Consider the following 27056-nt stretch of genomic DNA (forward strand, 5'->3'; position numbering starts at 1 on the left):
TGTGACATATTCATAGGCAGGCTCAATTAAGTAATCTCTGACTGTAAACGAAACCAGGTTTTTAAAATACACAGTGAAATCGGAGATCATAAAAGAGACTGCAGTGAGAGTTCTAACGGAGTAGATACAATCTGAGTAGCTTGACCAGCAGTAGAAGCAGAAACATATGCTTGCCTCACACTCTCTTAAAATGAACAGGTTACAGAACAGATTACTGTGAGAAAAAAATGATTGTTCGGTTTTCCCATCTATTCCTCCCTTGGCTTCTCTACCCAAACAGTCAGTAAGATGGACACTATCTCTAGTGCCAAGGGCAATTTTGCACTGCAAATAGAACTATAAACAGCAACCCATTTTATATTCACCAAATGGCAACCACTGGATTATAATCTCCTGTTGCTGCCAAACCATGCTGGAACAGGAGGTAACAGCGTAAAGAGCAGACTGTACAACAGCAGCATTGTGCTGCATGCACTAATCCTTTGTTCCTGCTGCTCTCATACACGTGCACACACACTGGCTCCAATGATAGAATCAGAGGCATAACAAGGTTGTCCAGGTTTATTTACTGCAATACACAAGAGCTGGGTGTATTAAATTCCTCTGCAAACCAGGACATTTTTATGTAGATAAGATAGACTACTAACTTTAGACACTCATGACCAAAAGCATTTATCCGAATAGCACCAGATTTCATTAAGAGGCCATATGGTCTGAAAGAGCTGTTTTCTTAAGTCAAGAAAATGAAGTCTCTCTCTCTGTAAGACTTCCTATACTTTTTAATTATTGACTTCAGTGATTGCAACGGCTTATTATTTTCTCACAAATTAAAAGGTTCTACCCTAACTCAGGATGACAACACCCGAGTGGGGTTTCACATACAGCTGAACTGAGCTAACGACTTGGTGCCATCCCCCTCTGCAACCACTGCTCTTCCCTCCTCAATCCCTGGCTCCTGGCCACATGGCCCAGCACCCTCTGTTGTGCAGGCTCCAACATATATAACCTACCTTAAGCCTATTTAACTCACTAAACCAGCAGAAAAGTACCTATGTGTTTTGTCTGGGTTAATGTTCTGCCCTTTTAATTAGGTAAATCAGTTTCCAGAGGGGCCCAGAAACGCTGGTGCTAATTCAAGTTAAGTGATGGCAGCATAAGGCCAGAAACAGAGAAAGAAGACGTGGGGAGAGTAGGACCTTCCTTTTGGTAGCAGTGAATTATTAAATTAGCTTGGTGCAGTTCTGATAGTCTTTACCAGTAACTGTGGGATATGACCAGGCTTCAAACAAACAGAAAGCAGAATAAATTACTTTGCATCAATGCTGTGCTGTCTCAGCTATCTGCTTCCAGTAACAAAGTTCCCTATGCCAGCCACCCTACACTACATTTCTGTTCAGAAGAGACAGCCGTTGTGCCTCTGCATAGCTTTAATATGTGTTCACACAGACAAAACATTAAATTTGTGTGGTTGAAGGAGAACAAGCCTTTAGGATGGGTGGAAGAAGTTAGAGGAAAGACCAAACAAGAGCTAAGAGAAGAGTTAGGGGGAAAGGTAGAAAGTTACTAAAGCCAAATTTGTTCAGGTCTAATCTCACATTTGGAGTTGTCCAAGATGAAGCTAGTTTGAAAACACTAAGGTTTGTTCAAATACATGCAAATGTGCAAGCCCCTGTAATCTTCATAAGGCTCAGAAGTTGTTTTCCTCTGGTCACTAATGCCTTTAATTTGTTCTTCACAAAGGCTGGCTGTCCTCAGTGTAGTTAGCCTTAGAGGTGCATACACACAATCTGCACCCTAAAGAACAGCAGGCAGCATAAGCGAACGGAAGGAACCAAAAGTATCAGAATGAAAGAAGAGCTGTTAGGACTGTCTGGCACTTAGAAGTATGCACTGAAAAAAACCACACAACTAGACAGACCAATAAAGAGGAAGAAAGTCCTCTTGAAAACTGCCAGTGAATGAAAATATTAAACTCTACTTCCATTACATGATAGATCCTTTGACAGGGCCAGTTGGGGTTCAGTCAGATAGATAACATGAAGATCACTACAGTAGAAAGTGGTTATTACTCTGTGTTAACATGAGTTAAATATACTGCACCTGAACACCCAATAAACTTAAAAATAACATTATACAGTCTTTTCACATCTTTACAAGAAAGGCATTCCGGGTTGGTATCATAAGCTTGTTAAATGACTAGCAGAATACTGAAGGACAATTAGACTCACTGGATTATTTTTCAGGTTGGCTCAGTCTTGGCATTAGGCATTTCAGCCATTACTCAATACCCTTTTTATAACTATTTTTGGGCCAACAATTTGGCCAAAAAATTGAAACATTTGACTATGTTACTCTAAAATGACAAAGCAGTGAAAGCTACTTACTTTTTATATGTGTTGTGAGAGACAAAACCAAGTTTTCCACAGACTTATTAAAACTTTTAGACTGTCCGAGTTCCTGCAAATGGGAGATGCCAAGAGTAAGAAAACACAAAATATTTGCTGTTTTAAAGTTTCCATGATCACATATCCACAGACCACATAACAATCTGATGGTAAGCCTGCAGCCCTTTGCTCACTTCTGTAGACAAATACGTCTGAGGACATATATTGACATGGTTGAAAACTGTCACACTAATGTATGAAGATGGAAGATAATCTTTTCAGTTCCATACTCTTTGATATACTCCTTGTAGGAAGATCACACAGCAATTTCATAAATACAACTAATTACATCACTGATTTGTTGTAAATACTTCAAGTAGGAAAGTCCTGTCTATTACAGATGCTCCTGTGCCTCTGAATCAAAGAGTTTTCATCAAACTCCAGGTGAGCACATATTACAATGTTTACAGGATTCTAATGGGCTTCAAAACCAAGGCCTGAGGACCCAGTGCAAAATTAACTGAAATAATAGTAATTTAGTGCAATTTCGATGAGTTCTGATTCATGTCCTACTATTCTGTCCACTAGAAACTAATGCAAGGCAACCATCAAATTCACTGTTTTTCACTCAATAATGAAAGTAACAGATGGAATGATCGCTTTATAAATGACTATTGAATATCATAGGATCATGGGATCCTTCAGGCTGGAGGGGAGCTCAGAAGATCTCAGTCCAGCCTTTCTGTAGTGAGGCATCAAAAACCGGGTGCAGTATTTTAATGCCAAGTAGAGTGGTTAATCACTTCCCTGAAAAAGTGAAAACTAATTGAACACATCCCTCATAATAGCCTCTGACCTTTCTCTCCTACTACCAATGCAGCATAAAAAAAATTACAAAGGAACATAAGGCAGCATTTTTATTGCAATATGATGCTACAGAAGTTGCTATTTACTGCATTTCTGTGGCTGGCCTTTTCACATGAATGACACCCTAAGAGGTCCATGTATATGTGTATTTTGCAGATATGTACATTTACCGTCAGGTTGCTTCCTGCTGTGGATTCTGTGAAAGGAGGTGGAGTAGGAGGTACAACAGAAATTTTACTGTAAATTTAAGACACAATAAACAGTGCAACAATTAATATATTATGCTAATAGATAGATAAATAAACCATGTTCTTGCACAGTATCTTTATTATCTGCCTTTCCTGCAATCTAAAGATCTAGCTTGAGATCCTGTGCCTTTAAGAGTTGCAGCACAGGCTTATTGCCTGTTTGTAAGAATTAGGACTACTCTTCTATCTTCTCAATCTTGGGCTGCTCTAGGTAGAATTATTAATTTAAAACAATCAGGAAGACCTAATTTAGGACAGGCTTCCTAGCCTTCTATATGGTTGGCAGTATTACAATCTATGTCCCCAGTTAAAACACAATTCCTATGTAACCCATACCATCTCTGTTTCAGAGATGTTTTCAGAAAACAGTTATCTTTGTTTACGATACTAAAAGGATCCTTCCTTGCCTGGGCCCAAAGCTGTTAGAGCCTTTTTACAGCACTCCAGCCATTTCATCTGTTGTAAATAGCCCCCATCTGTGAAAAAAAAAATTATCTGACTGTTACCTGACTGATTCTGTTATCATGGCACAATCACGGACCCTAAAGGCTGCAGGTGAACTTCCTTTTTGATTCTCTTTTACCACATCTAGGTAAAAGCAAGTCCTTATGCAGCCCTGGCTAGGATCATATCTAGCTGACTATAAGTTTCTGTCTTACACAGCTATGCCTCACCAGATATTATCACAAAATTGAGGCCATCTGTTTGTATCTTATTTTACTTTTTTTTTTTTTTAAGGAAGAGGGTTTCTTTTATACAATATAATTTAAGTAGACTGTTATTTCATTATATATCACTAGTAATAATTTAAGTATGGTCATGCTTAGGCCTCTAGCCAAAGTATTTATTCAGTGTATTTATTCAGTATTTATTCAGGATTTTTTACTTGTTTTAATTTTGGTAAGTGGATGTGTCTTACTGAATACAGAGCTTCTTGTCTACTATTTATTCTAAAGCTACCAAATCAGCAATATCTCCCATTGAACAAATAATGATGCTATTGCTATTATACCTAGTAAATAATTTTCATCTCTGATCATTTAAAAGTAGTGTGTAAATTTGAAAGATAACGGTGTAAAGAGCTATGCAAAAAATTAAGCAGAACAAAAAACATCCCTTCATTTCAAGTAAGACACTATTATGCTAAACATAGTACTCTCTTTTGTACTTGAGACCCTTTCTATGGATTGCTGACAGATAAAAGTGGCAATTTTTCTATGCTTTTATCATTTGTACTCCAAAAGTAATGAAATTTGGTTTTCATAATAAAAAATTACAAACTGCTGGCTGGATTATAACATACAATATATTGTCTATACAAATTCTCAGTGTCCTAGAACCATTTGTCCTTTTATAAGTCTTACCTCAGTTTCTGATAAGATTTCAAGAGCTTTGCACCAACTGTTTCATGTCTGCCTGTGAAGGAGAAAAAAAAAACCAACAAAAAACCACCTAAAGATTATTTAGCATCAACCGCAGTTACTAATGCCTGTATAATACTTTTTAAAATCAGTGTCTTTCAGGAACCGGCCTGTATTTACAGAAACTCATGCACATGCAAGTCAGGAGTGACATCAACCCCCACCTGATGTGCCAGCATACATGCCAAGCAATATGCAAGTTTCTCCTGTATCACAAACTGTATCATGATTTCACCTTCACCTCTCGCAGGTGACACATTCAGACCAGCTCTTCGCAAATGCTGAGGACAATCATGTACACATGCTAACAGGCCCATTCTTACAGAACGCTAAGTGCTCTCAGCCTCCTGACGTCCAGGAGGCAGGTAGCACACAGGCCCACTGCACTAAAGCACACTTCAACCATAAAACTCAAACACTATGGAAAGCTTGAAAATGTGTACAAGAGTAGGCATATGGACATGTCTTGCATCTTATGAAAAATTCTTTTCATTTCTACTAGAGACCTGAACAATCACAAAAATGAATGACTAGCTCACAAACATGAGCAAACCCCTTTGCTAAGGCCATCCCTGTGGGGAAATAGCAACCATGTCATGTTCCTCATGTGAGCAACCACATGATGTAAAAAACACCAAGGAGCAAACGCTCCATCGGGCACAAACAATGAAGACTCATAAAAATGTAGTTTGCTCCTGAGTAATCGCAAACAGAAAGAAGGGCTAAATGCACGTAACAAATGGCCAACTGAAAATATCTGGAGTTGCTTTAATCACTAATCATTCCTAATACAGAAAGCAGCATGTGATCCATGCTTTACTGAAGATGTCATTAATTACAACATATTATTTACATTAAAGTAGTAGACCTCATGGTGGTAGAAATAATAATCAATTTATTGATAATACAAATTTCAATCAGAGCTCCAGACTTAATGCTCTGTTATTAATAAGTAATATTTGGTATCTTGATTTATTGCAGCATTAAATGATTTCTTCAATTTTTAATTTATTAGTCAGTAAAGGCAATCTACCACTTTTATGAAAATATGATTTTTATTCTTTAGGTAGAAGCTACACAAAATTAATAAAAAGCATACTGCTGTAACTGCCTTTTTTTTGTTCTGCAACATGAGAAAACTTCACTGTAACATGTATTTTTTCAGTTATTTTCCAGTGAATACTTTGCTTGTGTTGTATTTTCAAACCAAAAGAGGGCACTGCCTCTCCAGGCTTGAAGGATATATAACTACTACAGCTGCTGTGTTTCAAAGTTTGCCACTTTGTAACCCCTTTAATTATATCAGTTGGTCTAATCAAAGGAACTAAACAAAACATATTTCTCCCTGCAGGCTTATCTTCTGTATATTCATAGATCTTTGTGACTTCGACAGTATTACTGTAGACTAACTAAGCAAAAAGCTTCAAGTACCCACAAAGTTTTGATAATACAAGGTGAGAACTCATTTATTTTACTGGAAAGAGGGACAGTCAGTACCTTGCAATATCAGATTTAGTCTCTAAGAACAACATAGCATTTTCCAATAACTGAGAGAGATTGTTAAAATTACCAGCTTATTGTTAAAATTAGAAACTGTGTTAGCTAGAATGGAATTCATTTAAATCTTTCAAATTTTAAATTAATTGTTTTAGCAGGAACTGTAGTTCAGTTTCCTGATTTGCTACCTGCTGTCTTTCATGAATACCTACTACTGAAAATTTGCCCAATTACATTCTTCCATTTATAAACTTCTTCCTATTCAAGTTTCCCAAGAGATATTTAAGGCCCACTGCCTTCCTTTTTACCAGCTACTCTTAAATCTAGATGTGATGCAGATACTGGAAGTGAAACTGTAACGTTTAGCTACAGCCAGGCACAAAGTGAAATAGTTGCCTATCTAAAGTGGCACTTCAAGGGAAAGAGGAAGGAAATCCTCTCCACCTCATTAGTCATTGTAGGTGAAAATGAAGACTAACAGCCCTTTGGCTGGCAAAATACATTCCCTATAGAGCAATCCATCCACATCCTCTAAAATTTCTTTTAGGGCTTTGTATTTCTAAGTGCACCGAAAAGACTGAACACAAAGTAATGGCACAGCTAGCTGAAAGTAAAGAAACAGTAAGTCTTCAGCTCTCTGTTGATTTATAGCTATATATGTTTTTCTTTATTCCATTCTGTCATTTCTTTAAGCTTTAGAACTTTCTCAGGGAAAACAATTGAGTTTTAACTTTGACAAACAATGGATGCAAGATCATTTCCTTCCTGCGCATATATTTTAACATTTCTATATTTATTTCATGTCACTGTATTTCTTAGAAGTCTTCCACACTCATTAATTCAAATTGATATGGCCAGCAATTTTCTTATTCTTATTACTCACACAAAATAAATTATACTTTAAAATGCATTCTGCTAGTTTGTGCTCATGTTTTATTTAGTGCGTAGACAGATGCAATGCATGATAATTTCTCAAAAATCTCTCATCAAGCGGAAAAAACATGAAATACAGTGGCAGACTACATTCTGTGTTTCACTTAGGTAAGGACTACACATTACACAGCAGTTTATGGTCAGTTCCAATGATTACCTTCACCTGGATATTTCTTTGCTCGTTCCTCAAAGAACCATTCGCCAGCCTTTACTTTCACATCTCTGAAAAACAAGAAAAAGACATTTGAATCAACATTTTCCAAAGTGCATTTCTTCAAATGTTTGATAACTATTTAACAATCCAACAATCTTTCTTAATCCTACCATAAAACTAAGATTTCATGACTGCTCACTCCATTGACTGATTTTGCTGTGGGTCTGCAAACAAAGGATTCCTCCTTTCCAGTTTTTTTTTTTAACTTTTCACTACATAGGACTGCCCATGGAAAGCAATACATACTGTTCTAGGCATTGCTCTGAAGCCAGGAGTCCTGGGTCCACTCCAGTCTATGCAACCAACTTGCAATACAGCCCAGGCACTTCCACTGACTGGTATGCTGACTGCTTACAGCTGCAGCCTAGTCTGAGGAGTGAGGAAAGTCATGATAGCAGACATGCTCCCAAGCAGAACTTGGGATGGCTACCAGGGAGCACTCAGCTTCACAACCCTGATGGTGTGAAGACTTCATGGCCCATCTCTCTCCATTTTGTGGAGACTAACATCAATGATGTCAGTCATACACAGGCATCAGGATCGCAGGATCAGAAAAGTAATGATTAACAAGTACAAAATGGTATCAGATTAAATAGCTCTGTCAAGAGCAGATTTTCAGCAGATTTGACTCTTGCATTTTGTTGTCTCCAACTGACTTAGATGAAGTCTTCAATCTGAACTCATCCATTATTAAAGAGACAAAAAGAATTTTTAACTGAGGAGAGGATTCTCTGGAGTCTTCAGGTTCCAAATTCTCATCTAAATACCTTACTAATTTTTAGGGCATATAAAATATCTCTGTTCCTTGTGGATTTTCTGACGCTTATTATAGGATGAAGTCCCACTGCAAAAATTTACTCAGTGCAGGCACTGCTAAACTTTCTTCTCTACCCAGCAATTCATTTTCCTTCTAGGAAATTAATCTCTATTACCTATTCCCCCTGCCAAATTTGCTTGAAATTGGCAACAACATACACATACAGACAGTAAATTCTTGTAGAGCTTGCCTCCTTAAGAAAGCAAAATCTCTAAACATGAGAACTATAGTGATATCCACCAAAGGCCAGGCAACAAAATCCCTGGGTCTGCCATTTCACACCTCACCTTACTCTGTGTTAAAATAGACAAACTACAGGTAGGATGCTGTTTGTTCTTTCTGCGGCTTGATTTTAAAGCATTTCAGGCATTTAAAATACACCTTTGCAAGTAGCAATGCAGAATATTCAAAAAATTCACTACCTGTGTAGATTGTACTATTTATTTTCATGCCTAACCCTGGATCCTTGTGCGTAACTGAATACAGACTAGTTTGAGGTTAAAATAACTTTGAGACAGGATACTTATTTACTTTGGATGGAGATCTATTAACTAATAAATGTCTGAAATCTCCAGCTGCACTAGATCTTCAAGGCCTCTGCATTGGTAGTGCCTCCATTCTCATCTCCAGCCTTCTTTTTATGTTCTTCCCACTACCCATGGTTATCTTCCCAGAGTTTAATCTCCAGTTCTGCACAGGCTCATGTGATAATTAGGCCACTTACAGGATGAAAACAGATCTAGAAATACCCTTTTTTTTTTTTTTTTAGGCTAAAAAGTGTATTAAGCTAAGCTATGACTAAAACTGTGACAATTAAGCTGATAAAAAACTATCCTTGCCAGGTAAAACAGACTACACTCCTTCAAAGTAAAAGTCTTTCTAGACTTCTAGAAGACAGGATTCCTTTAAAAAAAAAAAACACAATAAAACACACTATACCAACTCCATTCACATAAGTGATGCCTCTTCCAGGTGAAAGATACAAACTTTGCCAGTCCACAAGGCCTTTTAAATTTCTTATTTTGTAAACAACGAACATTCACCTATCCCTCTATGCACTTTCACTGAGGCATTTAAGCATGTTCATTACAAACATGACCCTAGTGTCTAGGAGGGTGTATCAGTAGTGCTGCTGCTGCTGATAACATTTTGTTCAGGAAAAAATACTCTAGCGGTAACCAAGACTCAAAATTACAGTTGCTCAGGACTTGAAAATCAGCTCTCATGCTTCTTAGTCATCCTATTTTCTCCTCACCAGGGTAAACAAAAAGCACTGAGTAGTATTTACCACACTACTGCACTCCCTACCCTTCTCGAGATTTATAGTCTTGATGTAAAGCTCACTGAAGGCAACGGAAGTCTGACTGATTTTAATGGACTTTGCATTGTGACTAAACAAGATCAAATGTGCTGTCTCTTTGCTATAAAGAGAATTTCTATGACAGCTAAATAATTCCTCTATATTAGCAAGAAAAAAAAAAGTAATTTCCTCAAGGAAAAGTAAAAATGCCTTTTAATTAATTTAAATAATGCTTTCCTGGTTTTACCATTAAATATCTGGACAAGCTTATGAAATAATTAAGGTTGTGCAGCACTATATAAGGCAGCTTAACAACTAGCTGCTCTCTATAGGGGATTTCCACTGTGGCCACCAAATAACTGGAAATCAATTTAAAAGAAGTAGAGGAAGGTATCTAGAGGAGGATATGGAAAGTTAACTTTGTAACCTTTCCTTTTAGTGCATATAGCGTGACGCACATATAGTGAAATATGTGCACCAAAATCTAGTAACTGCTTTGTATCAAATATAGATTAAACTAATCTGCCTATTTATGTATAAGCTGCAAAATAAACTGAGGATTCAGAGAACATCTTTTTAGTGACAGTTTATAGTCTCTTCCAAACTATAGAAAATTACTTAAACTAGTAGTAGAAATTCACTTAGCTTAAGACCAATACCTTGCCTTACATTTCCCAGGCATTATTTAAATCTCATTTCGGCATCTTAAGAGGGAGTAAAGTAATGCATTAATCTTGTGTTGGCATCAAGTAAAATTTCATCCAAATCCTCACTCTTTGTACAGGGATATATATCATCCAGCACAGCTGTTGATTCATTTCCAAAACTATCTTTCTTTGCCTACATAATATTACTTTTCATCAAAGGTGGAAATATAGTTAAACCATTTGGTTTAGAAAGATTCTGATGAATAGAATAGACTATGATGAAGTATCTTGATATAAAAATTGTACCAATACAGTAAAAGATTGTTTCCTGGAAAACAAAACCAAGGTGACATAGTAAAAGAAAAAAACCCACTAATTCAAGGTAAACAGATTTGGATTTCTGACCACATTTAAACAATTCCTGATAATGTTATTAATGCTTTCTCGGTTTTAAATGTATATAAAACATGACTTCAAATTATTCATCAATCCAGGTTCCTCACTCCTGTAGTATGAGGCAAAAAAAATCAAGATTAGGAAATCATTGAGAAATTGGCTATACTATACTACAGCAAAATACTATACCAAAACATAGCAACTTCAGCAACTTGTTATGATGCCCTGGTTCAGTATTGAGTCAGGGGAAGGAGTTGTATCTGCAGTTCAGAAACTAACAACTGATCCTATGCTTTGCCGTTACCATCTTTGTCATACTACTTCGCCCTACCCTGAAGATCCATTCTGCTAACTACAGGAAGGGAAATCCTGACTACATGAAGTATAACACAAAATTCCCATCAATTTCATTGCTACCAGGACTTCATCCAACATTTTCATTCCACCAGAGGCTTTGTTTCATTAATTGTTTAAAGCAACAGATACACACAAAACCAGTGTGCATCCACTGGATAACCAGTGTAAACCAGCACTTATCCAAACCAGTAAAACTTCTTACCCATGAGCATAACAAACGGTGCATTTCCAAAGGCAGGGATTCAGGCAAACACGGCATTCGGAGCACACTCGATGACTGCACCCATTGCATACCGCACCTCTGTTCATCAATAACCCAAGCGATTTCTGACAGCGAGCACAAGATCTCTCCTGGTATTCATGGTTTACATTCCTTGCCCCTTTCCATCGAAGCTGCTGCAGCTGCAGTTTCAGTTTCCTAATGCCCCAGGTTAAAAAAAAAAAAAAAAAATTTAAATAGACGAAAAACCCCATGTAAGTCACAAGCTAATACCCCTGATATCCTGATTGTGCAATAGCATTACTAGTGGGAGATATGCCCTCAAGTCTGACCTCAACTGAACACTGTCTGAAGGTGTCTACACACAGCATTTTTGCACTATGACTGTATATGCCACAGCTGCGCATACAGACAGAGTAGTCTAGTATAAACGGGGTTCTGTTCATGTCAGTTATGCAGGCTCAGGGCAGGGCACTGAAAGTGTGTAAGTGATTGTGTATTCACATACAAAAACTGAGACTAAATGGTGCTCCTTTTCATTTGATTGTGTTTTTTATCATATTTATCCAAGAATCAAATCTTCCATCAAGTAAAAATAATCATAACAAATGCATCATCTAAAAGTTAAATAAAAAATACATCAGACCAAAATATCGAAACCTCTCCCTTTCATTAACTTTGCTTCCTTTACATGTACCAATAATCAAGAACTATGTTTTTATTAGCTACATCATCAATGGTTGTCAGGGATTTTCTAACCAGTTCAGGCTTTCTTTATAAGCCTTTACTTACTTTCCACAATCATTTAATATGTCCAGTAATACTTACATAAATGTTTGCTGTAAACAAAGTTTGAGTTTCTACATGTAAGAGACTAAACATTTCTAACTTAGCAACATGAATACCCTGCTTTACATGGGGATGCAATGTGACAAAGCAGGGTACAAACTGCAGGGAAATCCTTGCCCTAGCCCTGATATAAAGCAAATAAAATGTTGGAAGATTAGCCCTTATCCTTCACAACTGAGATGCTTGCATAGTGTGAAATAATTAAATAGAATCCTTCTCCTAATCAATGATACCTATTGACACTTGTAACAACCTCTGAGACAGTGTGGTGCACTTGCTACCTGTTGTATGCGAGAAGGGACAACAATGGACTCAGCACAATGAGCAGGTATCCAATGATTCTCAACTCCAGTCTTGCCACAACATAAGTTAAATAAGCCAGCCAAAGATGTGAACATGTTTTGTGTTACCAGGACTATATAGACACACATAGAAACATGATGAGAATGCCATAGAAAAAATACAGGCAGCAACTGAGCTTTCCATGAAGGCTAGAAGCAAAATTCATCCAATAGATTATTCACTGAACAGTATTTGCTCATCTTTATGGTAGACTAGTCAATAGTATGGCAAATCCAAGAGGCTCTGGATAACCCTTAGTTTTCCCAAAGAATAAAAAGCCATTAGCTAACAAGAAGTTAAAAAAGGAAGACATTTGGAAGGACAGCAAAGAAGAAGAAGAGTACTTCTGAGAAAAAAAGGAACAGAAATACAGGAATAGGGGAACGGCAGATACCTTATTCTTTCCTCCTCTGTTTTTCTCACCATCTGGTCACGGTACAGGACTTCTAGAACAGCCTCTCGTTCCAATTCCTTAAGGAAGTTTAGATTAAATTCACAGGCCATTTTCCCCAAACTTCACTTATTTTGTAGACTACTGTCCTATGGTTCTACTACATCCAGAACGATGGATACTACGTTATAGAGTATAATGCAGTCTGAGTGTTTACTAAGTGCCTGTGCTCTTACTTGATTGGTGATACGTTTATTGTGTCATACCCCGAAGAGAAAAATAACTGTGTCTGTCTTCACACACATCATCATTTAAGTGTCTCTGCTACCCAGGGAATATGAACAGTTAGCAAGGTCACAACAGTCTTGTCCTTCTCACATGAAAAAACTCCTTGTTCTTTTCTTTTTTCTTTTTTTTTTGCTGAGAGTGGTTCCAAAAGAGATGAAAGCTTGCAGCAAGGTCCTAGATAGGGCTTTAACTGTCACCAGATGGAGGGAGAATTCACCAAGAGATGGAGTAAAGGAGTGGGGCCAATGCTGGTTTTTTTTATTTGGTCTTGTAGATTTGAGATTTCTGGACCTAGGGAAAAAAAAGAATACATGTTATTATCTCTTCTCACCTCTGCAAGACATTTCAAATAGTATGTGAAGACCACATTTTGCTATATGCAGACCTTTCATGCACTAATGCAGATACAGGATAGGTTTTAAGACAGTCTCATTTTTCAGACAATCTCACCATATTGTCCATTAACACTCAGTCATGTACCTTCACATTTTTTATACAGTCAACATAAAACAACCAATAAAGAAGCTTAAGTTAGTTTTCAACACAGGCCTACAGGCCCCGTGACTGGAAAAGTCATACTGGTTGAGACAAAGATGCCCCCTTCTAATCTCATTTTACTGAAAAGACAAAACATCACAAGCCTAAGAGGAAAGAGGGAAAGACACCCTCTAAGAGTCACTTCTATCAATTACCTATATCTGTTAAGTCTAGATAAACAGTTTAATACCCAATAATGCTATTATCTTTGTTAATACACACAAACACTAAAGAGTTAAGATATATATTATTTCCACCTCAGTGCACTAATGATTTTGGCCCCGAACTGATGCTGTTAATGTACAAATATATGAGAAGTATAAAATTAAAAAAGAATCACAACTGTATTTTGGATATATTCTGTGACCTCACTTTTGTAAAACTCCCACTAAAATAGAAAATAATTTTAATATACTTTGCAGCGAAGTAGAGAAAGAAACTGATTATTCAATCTAATTCAACTTACATACCATATTCAGTTTTAATACTACTGTCTATTGTCTAGTGTGTATTACAAGAAATGTAAGGCAGTTCCACTTATGGTACACCAAATATTAAAGATGTGTATATGAAAACTGGTTTAATGTTTCAAACTTAATCTAAGCTAAATAAATACAGTCAGGCTCTGGGCAGAAATTCTAGACACTAGGACAGAAGGGTCACGCTTTTCCAAAGCAGTTACTGATGCTTCACTGATGGACGTCAGCTGACAATTTGACCAACTATCTGCATTGCTGCATCATTATTTTAAAATACTGTGAGTTTTAAGTTTAAAAGAGAAAAAAAACCACCAAAACTTCAGATATATAGTCACAATGTATTTTTGTCAGTGCAGGGAATTACTTTACATACAGTTTGCCCCAATTAAGTTACTTACTTTCCCACAAAAAAAAGCAGGAGGTAATAATTTGTATTTATAAACAGTATGCATTCCATTTTTTTATAATTTTTCATGAAACCCTTCAACAGACACCAAAAGGACAAAGCATTTCACAGAAGCAGTGTTAACAAAGGAAAAAAAAAAAAGATTGGTTTCCTGTGCAAACAAAAGAAACAGAGATAGGCATAATCATATTTTATTTCCTTACCAACTGCAATTTCACAGGAAATTACTCAGTTGAAACATAAAAAGCCTGAGCAATTTTTTAACACAATATATGTAATTTTCAAAGGCCCCTGCATCTTTCACTTGCTTTCATCTTTTAGCTCAAGAATACCTCCCAGGATTGATGAGCACATTTAGAGCTTTCAACTCCATTTAAGTCAATACAATCTGAAAAGCAGTCAGTACAAACTCGGGGACCTCTGCACTATACAGGATACCAAAACACCCATTACAGCTTTAGTTACGTTTTCTATAAGCTCCTAGGATTTCCAATGGCTAGCGTATCTACAACGTCATCAGAAAATCCTGCTGAAGCATCAGTAAAACCTAGCAAATTCATGATAGTCACTATTAGGTGGCTCCAATAAAACCACCCTAGTGATCTTAATGAAAATATATGAATGTCTTACAGAGTTGTTAAGAATATGCCACGGTAAAACAGTTACCAAGAACAACATCTGCAGTTAAGCAAGCACAGAAATAGTTGCTATTTGATATCTCCTTCAAATTCTTTAAAAAAAGGGCTACCTTTCTTTTTCACAGAAAGAGCATAAAGTTTTCCATATTTCAAACTTGGTTTGGGAAATGGGTTTCAGATGACATCTTAGTGTATGAAAAATATTGAGGGCATACAGATTCTTATTTAGAGATGCATATGGATTTTTTAAAAAAAATGTTTTCAGCTATTCAAGCTTGCACAAATTTAAATAGTGTGAGAGAAGGAACAGCTTGGAGCCTCTCCTGTTTCCACTTTGTCTTGCTCACAACTATTCCCCCTAGCCAGGGCAGGATTCTTCAGAAAAGCATTCCAACCTCAGCCCATCAGTGATACTACAAACACCATCATCAAAACCACCTGGTCTACTGCTGCACTTCATACCCTATTCACAGTGATAAATCACAAGCACAGAATTTAACTCCAGCAGTGGACTGCCAACAGGGACCAGGATGGAGAGACTAGGATCATCTTCTGGCACCAAACAACACAACAAACTTACTGCAGAGCCAAGTGCCAGGAGCCCTACATCCTACAGTATCTGCACTATGCTGGGAGGGAAAAAGCCACTGTGGCATTCTCACTGCTGGCCAAAACCATCACACACTGCAGAGAATAAAACTTAAAACACAGCATGTAGACAGCAGCTCTATCAATATTGCACATGGACATTCCTACAGTTAGTTGTTTGGGTTTTTTTTTTAAATCTTCATGAAGATTTAAGCTCTGACAATCATCATGTTCCGTTAATTTTTCTTGCACATTCAAAGATAACTCAATCTAGCTTAATGATGAGGTAGCTTTAAGAATAAATAATTATATCCCCCCAAATGGGAGATAATCCTTGTGCCCCACAACAGACTTGAACTCATAATCATTTCACAGAGGTGTTCAAATTGGACTGAAAAAATCTCTCTACCATTGTAAAAGAAGAGCTTTTCTAACACCGAAGCCATCTGCATTAGATTAGGTTTTTGGCAGTAATAAAGAAGTTGTGTTTTCAGTAATGAGCCTCCTTGACAGGAAAAAACAATCTTAAAAACCTTTACAAATGCCCTCCTTTCATGTTTACCCACTGAAAACAGCTAGCTAGCTGTTTTACACAGCCAGCTAACCTCAAAGCCAAGCATCTTCTATGTAAAACCAAAAGCAACAGCAACCTTTTTAGTAAATACCATGACACTTCTCCCTCTTCAGCACAAAGCCCACATAAAATATTTTGTTTAAGAATCATTTTAAATAATCCTGTATCAGGCAGCTTGCAGATGGATCAGCAGCTTTTTGAAAATATCATGTGAAGTCTCAAAGCCATCATAAAGGAGATGGGACAACCAACCTGGTCACGCCTTAGGAGAGGGAGACATGCATGCACACAGTGCCATCTGAGAAGACCATGCCTTTTTTTTTTTATATCAGGCTAAAATAGTATGTAGTTATGTCACTGAAGGTCAATCAAAAGGCCTACCTAAGACAAGATTAAGTTTGTAAAAAGGTAGCTTAATTTTTTAAGTTTTTGAACTTAGAAATGCCTGACTTAGCAAGCTTTTTCTCAAAGCAATTTTGCATGTAATGTATTGGTGATCTCTTTCAGATCCTTAAGCATTAGCAAAATAATGACAATTGAATAAGTATAAATAAACTGATCTTCTAAAGTCACAGCCTTCATTGACTTGAGATAATTGTATTACTTCATGCATTAACCCAGAAGATGGATGTAATACATCAGTAGCTAAGACACAGACTAAGAAGGTTCAGAGTAAAAACGACCACAAAAGCCACTGTAATTTGTGGCTATTTTCTATTCTGCAAAGGTCAATCACATAAATTTATTCTTAGTTAAGAAAATTACAAGTGTTATTTCATACTACCTGGCTGCAACAGTTTAATTTTCACATCCTCACACACACACATGCAAATTACTTACAAGTTCTTTGATAATGTTTTACTAAAGTTATGTCTTGGGATTTTAATAACATCCCATCCCAGCACTTCAAGTAAAAAAACCAAACCAAAACAACACAAACACTTAAGTTCCCATTGTGGTCTTTCCATGAAATCTTTGCAGCTGAAAAAACACCATCCCAGTAAGTAAAAATGCATCCCCTGTGCAATGTCATATAAAATAGATTAAAACGATGTCCTTACCTTTTCAGCAGCCATCAAAGAAAGATGTGTGGAAGTAAACTGCTTTTAAGAGATGAGTAGCACTCTTATTATTTATCTTTCCTTAAAGAAAACTGGTGGCTGTTCTCCACCCCCTTTCCTTCCTTTGGGCACCGAAATTAGACTGACATACGTACAGAGGAGCATCCCCAAAACAGCTAAAAGCAAATGCATTCAACAAAGAGCTCTACGGCTACAACAGCTTTTGCCAAGTCTCTGGTTTTGTTACCAGCAACAGCAACTAGCAATCGAAGAGAAGTTACTCATTTTTCTAACATTAAAAAGAGACTTGGCACAAGACACTATAAAAGCTGACTGATATCATCAAAATATGCTCAGTCTTCAAGCCACACACAGGAAGAGAAGTGGCTTTGAGTTCTACATCATTTCTTTTTCTGATACTATAGATGTGAAACTACTACTAACCTCAGTGTCCCCAGGACTCTCACAGAAAACTCTGCTTGTATGGTAAACAGCTCTTTCCTGGAAACAAAATAGTTTTCTACTCAGGTCTGAATGACAAAGCAATTGGTATAGGTAGAAGTTCAAAAGAATTCATTTTTTATGCACCTGCAAAAAGAATAACATTATTTTACCTCACAACTAGAAATCTGATCTCAGATAACTACTAAAAGTTAAAATATTATTTGGATTGGCTATCCCAATTCAGACTATTACAGAACCAAGTGTGAGTAATGAAATTCAAAATCACATCCAAATTATTTCAAAGTCTGGAAAAGAAGAGAGGCTGTTCTTGGAGGTCGATCTCCTTTCTTGTTCCTGGCTCTACCAGATAAACTGTACATACAATGCAGAAGCCCTTCTTAGTGTTTTGGGTGTTTTAAGAAATATTATTTTCAGTTAAAATTAAACAAAGCCCTGCAACTCTATTCACATAGCAAAATTAAACAGTCTGCAATTTTATAACCTCATTAAGTTAAATAGGTTCAAACATATCCACCTGTGTATGTCAAGTTTAATCATCTTCAACTGTATCACCAAAGACAAAGCAACTGTTAGCGAGGCACAGAGTTATGCTCAGCAAAGAATGTTTGGATGATTTGGGCCTTCATTTCAGGCAAAACTTTAACTAAATGAAAGACAAGAAATAACCTGAGGATTGTAACTATCCACAGTGACAGATACGTAGTATCACAAATCCAGTCAGATGAACATTAGCCCTACCACTAGCTTTCCCCTAATACTTAACCAAAGCCTTAATTGCTACAGTTTTAACTCATTGTATTTTTCCCTCTCGCCCCTGGACATGGAAAACTGCTGCGGTATTCTATACATGCTAAGAATATAACCAAGTTATAGCCTTTTATTCTTCTGTCTAAACAAGCACCACTTGTTCAGCCTTCCCATAGTCCTCACTTTTTTGCCTCTGCTTTCTGGCTGGTGGGAGCAGTGAGCGCAGGCCTCAGAGAGGGGACGAGGGCAAACTCAGCAGCCAGCCGCAGTCCTACTGTATTCCAGCAGGGCGCAGGCAGAGCGGGTGCTGCCCACACCGTCCCAAAGTGAGGTGACTGGTCAGGGTCTTCTTCTTCAGGAGAAACAGGAGGCAGGGCCTGACACGGGACTAGAGACAAAGGTCAAAATGTAGGGCCAAGGTCCACCAGAGACAGGCCTGGAGCAGAGGACACAGGGGTAGAGGCCACAGCTGAGGCTGATCAGGGCAGCTGAGGTTTGTTGGCACACTCGGGCCCTGAGGCTGTAACTCCTTCAAACTTCTTGAAATACAACACCTAAAACTGGACACAATATTCCTTGTGAGGTCTTATTGCAGAGTGCAACAGGAAAGCTGCTTCCCATGTCCTGCAAGCTATACGTCTGTTTACACATCACAGTATGGCATCTCCTTTTTTTAACAGCACCATATGACAAATTGAGGTAAATAGTACCTAATACAACCCCCTACTCTCTTGTCTACGGAATGGCTACCAAGTGAGCTGGTCCTGCTCTGTCTGCATTTATAGAGCTGGTTATTCCTGCCTTTGTATAGGCCTTTGCACTTGCCCCCAGTAAGATATTTTCTCCTTCCTTCAGACTATTTCTCCAGTTCATCCAGGCCACTCTGAACCTGAACAGCATCTTCCACTGTCTAGAGTAGCTCTCAGATGTTGGTATCATCAGTAATTGAGGCAATCTGTAAACGCTACATGCACCCACACAAAACCCATAAACTGTGAAAAGTGTGCCCTTTGTCTAGATTCTGATTCTGGCTGCTAAAAATAATGGCATCCAATTATGTAGATGCTGTGAGAATGCACATATTCTTCATGTCTTTCCATGTTTTCTTCAGTTTCTGGGCATACATGACACACAAGCTATGTTTCCAGAAACAAGATGCTGATCCTCCTGCCCAGGGAGGGACCTCTCGGCTCCAGCTCTCCGCAGGCGCGCCCACTGAACACAAATGGCAAGCTATCTGTATGAAAAACACAACTGGTGCAAACAGTCTTCTCCCTCTCAGCCCCTGGCTTTGGGGCGTGCGGCAACGCCATGGCGGCCTCACCACCCCGCCGAGGTCCCGGCCAGGCGCCTCCGCGCTCTCGCTATGGAAACGGCGCCATCTTGGAGGGCGCTGGGCGGGCCGAGTCCCTCCCCGTTGCTACACATCCGAGACGCGGAGAGCGCATTGCGCAGGCGTAAAGAGAGCGGCGGGAAGCGGGGGGTGGGGCGGGACGGTGCAGGAGCGCGCAGGCGCACGGAACCCAAGCGGAGACGGGCGCGAGGCGCGCAGGCGTAGGGCTCCGCCTGACGCCGGGGGTCGGGCCCTGCGGGCAGCACTGCGCAAGCGCCTCGGGCGCCGTGGCCCGGCGCGGGCGGGGAGGCGGAGGCGCAGGCGCACTGCGAGCAGCGGCCGGCGCGCGGGGGGCAGTGGTGAGGGGGCGGTGCCGGGGTGTCGGTTGCGGCGTGAGGGGCTCCACCGGGAAGATGGACGACTTCCAGTCAGGGGAGGAGGTAACGGACCGGACCGGGCCGGGGCGGCGCGGGGGGCAGGAGGAAGGCAGCTGCGGGGCTGCGCCCAGCTTCTCCTTTCAGGGCCGGCGTCTTGGGTGATACCTGTCCGCCCCGGACCTCCCCCCCTCGGTCTCCCGCGGGCGATCCCGGGGCCGTTGGCAGCCCCCCGACCCCCTGCCGCCCTCCCCCGGGGTGACGCCGGGGATCGGCCGTGTCTCCGAGCCGCGCGTCCTGGGCAACGGCGGGAGACAGGCCTAGCCTTTGTTCCTGCCGCCCGGGGCTGCTGCCCCCGCCTCTCCCCGGGCCGGCCGGAGCCGTCCCGGGAGCTCTCCGTCTCTCTGGCGGTGTGAGCAGCTCTGGTTACCGGCCGGGCCGGCGGGCCAGTCCCCTGTCTGCATTTGGGGTGTGCGCTGCGCTCCTCTTGCCTGGCGTCGACCCATGCCTGCTCCTCTCCCGAAACCTGCCGCTGTACATCACTTGGAGAAAATGCTCGAGGGGTATCGTGGCTTCTGGCTTCACCGGCAGGATAAAGCAGTGTGCTGTGGTAGAAGGTTTGCTGGTACGGTTTAGATCAGTGGAAGGCTCGAATAAGCTATTTTTATGCGGAAAGAAGGGTTCAAGCAGATAGTCTGCATGTTACGGGTGCACTAATGAGACATTACACCCCGTTAACAGAGATACAAAGTCGGATAGATAAAGGGTCTTGGTCTTTATCGTGCTAAATGACTCCCCAGCAAGTGTTGCTCCAGCAGAGGGACGGTTTTTCTGAGCTGCGACAATTTGCTGCATTGTTCTTAAACAGCTGTATGGTGACTTGGTTAGACAATACCAAAGCAGTGTGAGGAGTGAAGGTGTGTCCAGCTTGTGCTATCCTTAAAGCCTTGTCCTGATTGCTGGGCCTGGCCTATGTAATACAGTTACAGGAAAAAAAAAAAAAAATTAACATACTCGAACATCATTCTTATAGCTGTTTTCAAAAGCATTTTCAGAATTACTAGAAAATAATACTGCTCTGCTGTTTCCATTTGTTGCCTGGAAGCACCCGTTTTAAAAATGGTATTGGAAACATTGCATCTGCTTTCCTTGTGCCAGAGGGGTAGTACAGGGAAATCATAAAGCTCCTGAATTTTTTTTCCCTTTTTGATACAAAAAGGGTTTATATCATCCTGTTAAAAGATGAACTAGTAGTGTTGCATTATTTGGCAGTTCAGTTATACCCCATAAACCACAAAGCTGGATATCAGAACTTTATGTTCTATTTTGTTGTGCATCTAAACCCATATATGCTGTCATCCCAAAAAATGAAGAGGGTCAAGAAGTAACAGCAACTCCAGAACCAAATTCTCAAATCTATCTATGCCTCTTTCCCACTTGTTTCAGTACAAATTAGGTATCTAAATACCTTTGAGAACGGGGGTTGAATTGAATTCAGTTTACTTTGGTGAACCGTTTGTGCTCATTCAAAGGCATTTCTGAGCAGAGATCTAGACTTTGTGAAGAAAAAACTGTATATGGTTTATCATTTTGCCTGACAGCATGCTTGATGTCTGCCAGCATGTCTGGCATGTGTATTCTTAACTTATGCTCTGTGGGAAAGAGTATTTTGATAATTGTAACTCTTATTTGGTTAAATACACTGGTGCACCTTAAAATGTAAGCACTGTAAAATTTAGTACCATGAAAACAAATGGGGGATATTAAAATTAAATCAAAGTCAAGAAGCTGAAAATAAAAGCCAGTTTGCCACAGCACATAAAAGCTTTTACAAATGTTGAAGTGTGTGAGCAAGTTGGTGCCTCTGAATAGTTATGGCAAAGGCACTGCCTGTCTGTCTCCTGGGGTGTGCTGTTTCTTCTGTCACAGCGAACAGTCAGCTGCTCACATGTCTCTCAATGTCACATGTAATTGAAGCTGGCTAGACTGTTCACCTTCTGACCAAGGGTTTATGAATATAATGTTCAAATTCTCCTGAGCAGGTGTAACTATGTCCTGCTTGAACACCTGAATTATGTGGTTTTTCATGTTTGCCAGCTGGAGAAGCTGGCAGATCTCCCAGTGAAAACTCAGTCAACATATGCTTGATTAGGTTAATTTTTAAATCCTTATTCAGTCTTCTGAAATTAATTAGTTTGCTGCTGTGTGCATTTCTTTTGTCTGGTTCCTTTCTTCTGGTTTGTGAGGCGAGGCTGTGAGATGCCAGTAGTAAAAATGCAGTGCCTGGCTTGCTGCCGTTCTGTGCGGGATCCCACCAGTTAGCGGGATCCCACCGGTTAGCATTCCCAGGCTGCTCAAACGGCTGGGGGGGGTGGCGGGATGGCCCTGCAGCAGTGGCAGCTTGTTTTAACCACCTTACATGGGAGACAGCAATAGCTGAGGGACTAAAATAGGAAAATATACTAACCATACAAGTAAATGAGTAGTAGTTTTAAGATTAGTAAAATATTGGGGCTTTCTCTGTCCCCATTCCACATGCTTAATCTCTACTCCCCAGAGCCTGAGAGAAGGATGAAGGTGGTGGGAAGTCCAGCCAGCTAGATTTCCCTTTTGGTTTCCAAGGGGCAGTTTTCTTCTTATCCCCAGCTAAGATTGTCATGACAGCTGTGAATTGATGTTTTGTCCACATCAGTGCCTTGGAGATGTTGGTTTCTTTTAACCGTAAGCAGTGTCTGCACACTGAAGTTATCTCTGCAACCCCACTGTGAATTGTGGACATTAATGCTTATTGTAAAATGAGAATATATATGTACAGAAGTGCTATACGTATTACTTTTCTTCAAATTTTAACTTGAAAGCATTTAAAACTTTGACTCAAAAGGCCAGCCAATATTAGTTTATCTGTTAGTTTTCATTACTTTGCTAAGAATGTTAACTTGACGGGGTTTGGGGAGTCAGTGTACATATGAATAAATAAAGGAAGACTTGGTATCTTCTGCCTTGCAAGAAATCTGACAAACATAAATTAAGCTTCTAGTGCACGTTCTTAACAAAGCTTGAACTGTAAACAGAAGAATGTGTCCACCGATTATTGAACATTCTGCTTTTTTTGTAGACTTCCTTTGTTGTTGATGAAGTCAGTAGCATCATTAAAGAGGTAAACTAACATTTTCATTCTGTTGGTGTGGAAGTATAGTATGTTGTATGCTGTGTGCTAAAAGGCATTCAAGAAAATCTGGTAACTGATATGTAATGGATTTCTAGACAGGTTGCTATCAAACTGTAGATAATTGTTGATTTAACCAATGTGCATACTTTAAGTGGAAATGACACCTAGCTTTAGTTGTGATATGTATTACAAATCCAAAAGATAATTAAAATCATTTCATATGCTCCTCTTTGGTTGCAGTGTATCCCTATCAGAATTTCTAGGGGGATGTTTTATGTTAAACCTTATAGAGATAGATTTTGTTTCAGTAATATAGGGGGTTTTTATAGGCTGTCTGCATATGCATGTTACTGTGTTCTTTTGAGATGCTTTTCCTCCAAAACAAGTTCTTGTTTGAAATGATTGCACTATTCTAGTTGCTAAGAAACATGAATTTCCTGTCTAGAAAATTTCCTAAGGGGTTTGGGTTCTGTGTCCAGAATTCCTCTTGTAAACAAGCCAAATCTTTTTCTTGTTGCAAAACAACTGTTTTGGTCAGACTCTGTAAATTAAATACACGTGTTCTAATACATGCTCCTGTCTCTTCTGAATCTGAAATAATTTTGTGCTTATGTTTTAAACAATTTCTGTGAGGAAAAAATGTATCAGTGAAAAACATGCAGCTTTAATGTACTTATATTTGTATCTTAAAGCAGAAACCATCCTCATAAGTAAAATGGATTATTTGGCTGAAGGCTTCTGCTCTGTTAGTAATCACCAACTACATGGGTCTTTTGTTTTGATTTGGGGTTTTGTTTCCCAAAAATTATTCTGCTGAAAAATCTGATGATCATTTCTGTAGAAGAATATGTGTGAGTGAGCCATTGTTGTGTGCATTTTTTCAGTCTCTTTGGGACTGTTTAAATGCAAGATGCTTTTCATAACTCTGGCTTCAGGACATTGGGATAGGAATTACAAATAATCGAAATACCACAAAATGAAGAAAGGATGGAATCTGTGATAATTTCCCCTATGCCTAGCTCAAACTCTGACCTGCAAGTTTTCTAGTAGTTGAAAACACTTCTGACAATCTGTACGGACAAGCAGTATTTAGGATTTTTTCTATGGGTATGGGGTCTCATCTTTAGTGCTCCATGTTGGAATGGGTGCCTTGTAGATTGATAACAGTGCAGCTTATTTTACATGTTTGTCGCCAATAGGCCATAGAAAGTGCGATAGGTGGCAATGCCTACCAGCACAGCAAAGTGAACCAGTGGACAACAAGTGTGGTGGAACAAACGCTAAGCCAACTCACAAAGCTGGGGAAGCCTTTCAAGTATATTGGTGAGCTCAACTTTCTCTTTTCTGTTAAAGCTGGTACAGCCAAGTGCACTGATGGGTAGGGGGTGGGGGAAGATCTTAGCAAGAACCATGTCTGTAAACTACTCATAAGCATGTATATATGCATATGTGTGTATGTATGTACTATGCTAAGCAAAAATGTAGCTAAATGTTAATTAACATTAGTGATAAATTAATAAAAGCTTCTCTACTGACTAACAGTGACCTGTGTGATTATGCAAAAGAATGGTGCTGGGCTACATACAGCAAGCTCTTGCTTCTGGGACAACTCCAGTGATGGTAAGGAACGGAACTGTTGGATTTTTCAGCTTGCAACTTTAATGCAAGTCCCCTTGAGACTAGGCAGCATACTTTTCTTTTTTGCAAAGTTCTATGGTTTTGGAGTAATAGCATACAGTTTGGTATTTTTTCCATTTGGCTGTGATGCTAACTCTGCTATACATGAAATGCTTAGCTGTTGTGAAAGCTTCATTCTTAAGATTCTTAATGTAAACGATTACAAACATGCATATAAGGACATGCATTTAAGCACTGTAACTTTCTTCTCTCTCTGAAACCCTTTTTTGTATTTGTAGGAACCTGCACTGTGAGATGGGAGAATAAGACTATGTACTGTATTGTCAGTGCCTTTGGACTTGCAATATAATTGCCTTGAAATCATTCATCCTTCTCTTTTCTACTCCAGCACTTGATTCCATCTCTACTCAAACTGTGAATACACTGAACAACTTCTGTTTTTAATGTACTTTTTAAGTAACTTTTTTCAAATGTAGAAATGTGAAAACATGCTGTTACATGTTTTATGTTTGTACTTAGTACCGTACCAGTGTTGCCATACTGTCTTAACACTTCAAGAACTTCTCTTCAAGGTGCTAATACTGAAATCTGCTGCAGTGTAAACACTTCCTCTAGATTTCTTTTTTTAAGACCAATATAAATGAGACACCGACTTTCACACTTTGTACTCTTGGTTAGCATTAAATTATTCAAATTCATAACCATTGGTGTGACTCATTTAAACTTAACTCTCTTGTTATTTAAGGAAAAAAAAAAGTTCCAATTATTTTAATTCTCTTCAAGGTAGTTGAGGTACATACCAGAATACAAAGCACTTCCATAATTTTGCCAAAGTCACTACAAAATTGCAATGCACTACAAAATGAGATGATGCTTATCAGAAAGTAACTTGGCTGCAATTTTGGGAATTGTTTAATCTGCTTGCATGGTATTTAGGGCGTGGAAATAACTGTGTTCATTGAACAAAGACAGGTAAGAAGTTTTTCACATTCTAGAAGTGCTCAGCAGGCTAAGCACAAGTAATCATTCACTACTGCAGCCAATTACATGTGTTAAGTAGGTCTTCAACTTACCTGCTACTTTCTACATAGATTTTGCTGAAAGTGAGTGTGATGAGTTCTGATAGTTGGTGAAACATGATCCTTTCTGAAAGGGGGGGGAAACTGCCTCAAGGTGACATGACTAAATAACTTGTGAATAAGTCTCCTGCCTTCTAGAGTGAAGTTGCAGAGGAATAACAAGGAAAACCAGTTTTCAGCATAGGCTTGGGTAAGGTTTTCTTTGTCAGCTAATTAAAGAAATGGGAGCATGCTATGAATTTCAGATTACCTTTGTGAACTGCTACGCTGCTTCTGTATGCAATAGCTTACTGCTGTTGAAGTTGAAAGAATTACTTACAAAGCAAGTACAGGAGAGTACCTGGGCTAGAGTCAGTCTGAGTGGCCTGCATTTGCTTATATTTAGGAAGCCCTGTCAAATGTCTTCAGAATCTGGCTCTCAACTAAAGCTCTTCACAGTGAGATGACTGCTGATACAAGAGTATGTTTCCATGATCTGGAAAGATGTAATACTGAAAAATCAAATGACAGTAGAGGATTTGGTTTTTTGTAGTGCTAGGTGCAGAGGCATGCTCTCTGTGATAACTCCACTCAGTGTATCCAAACAGACTGTAGAAAACCCTGTGCTAGGCAGGGCTTCAACCCTCTTCCTTCCTATCCATTTCTGCTGTCAGTAGGGCAAAAAAGTTGTCTTTATCAGCAGGTTTGGGCTTGGTACTTTTGAGACTCTTAATATACCTGTAAGGCTTATATATTACTGCTAGCATACCAGTTTCAAAACATCTCTGTAAACACACCTCCTTCATGACAAGCCACTT

The 27056-nt window shown here is 39.2% G+C and overlaps 2 protein-coding genes across 4 annotated transcripts in view; one reads left to right on the forward strand and one right to left on the reverse strand.

Moving 5' to 3' along the window:
- The window catches only part of SYTL3 (synaptotagmin like 3), a 34959-nt gene extending 17321 nt beyond the window's left edge, over nt 1-17638 (reverse strand). For 2 of the 3 annotated variants that reach the window (XM_075035896.1, XM_075035894.1), the window contains exons 1-7: nt 17455-17638; nt 12887-13462; nt 11284-11499; nt 7508-7572; nt 4864-4951; nt 3422-3488; nt 2385-2457 (exon numbers count right to left, since the gene is read on the reverse strand). In XM_075035896.1, the coding sequence (XP_074891997.1) occupies nt 2385-2457; nt 3422-3488; nt 4864-4951; nt 7508-7572; nt 11284-11499; nt 12887-12996 (619 nt within the window). In that variant the 5' untranslated portion in view covers nt 12997-13462; nt 17455-17638. The remainder of the gene's footprint in view (nt 1-2384; nt 2458-3421; nt 3489-4863; nt 4952-7507; nt 7573-11283; nt 11500-12886; nt 13463-17454) is intronic. The other variant, XM_075035895.1, reaches the window with a different exon arrangement.
- A 2665-nt stretch (nt 17639-20303) lies between these two features.
- DYNLT1 (dynein light chain Tctex-type 1) lies at nt 20304-25875 on the forward strand. Its single transcript, XM_075035898.1, has 5 exons — nt 20304-20439; nt 23489-23530; nt 24742-24865; nt 25085-25162; nt 25459-25875. Exons 1-5 carry the CDS (start codon nt 20413-20415, stop codon nt 25527-25529), a joined length of 342 nt encoding a protein of 113 aa, XP_074891999.1. The 5' UTR covers nt 20304-20412; the 3' UTR covers nt 25530-25875.
- Nucleotides 25876-27056: the final 1181 nt, after the last annotated feature.

Source organism: Buteo buteo, chromosome 9, assembly GCF_964188355.1.
Source record: "Buteo buteo chromosome 9, bButBut1.hap1.1, whole genome shotgun sequence".
NCBI lineage: Eukaryota > Metazoa > Chordata > Aves > Accipitriformes > Accipitridae > Buteo > Buteo buteo.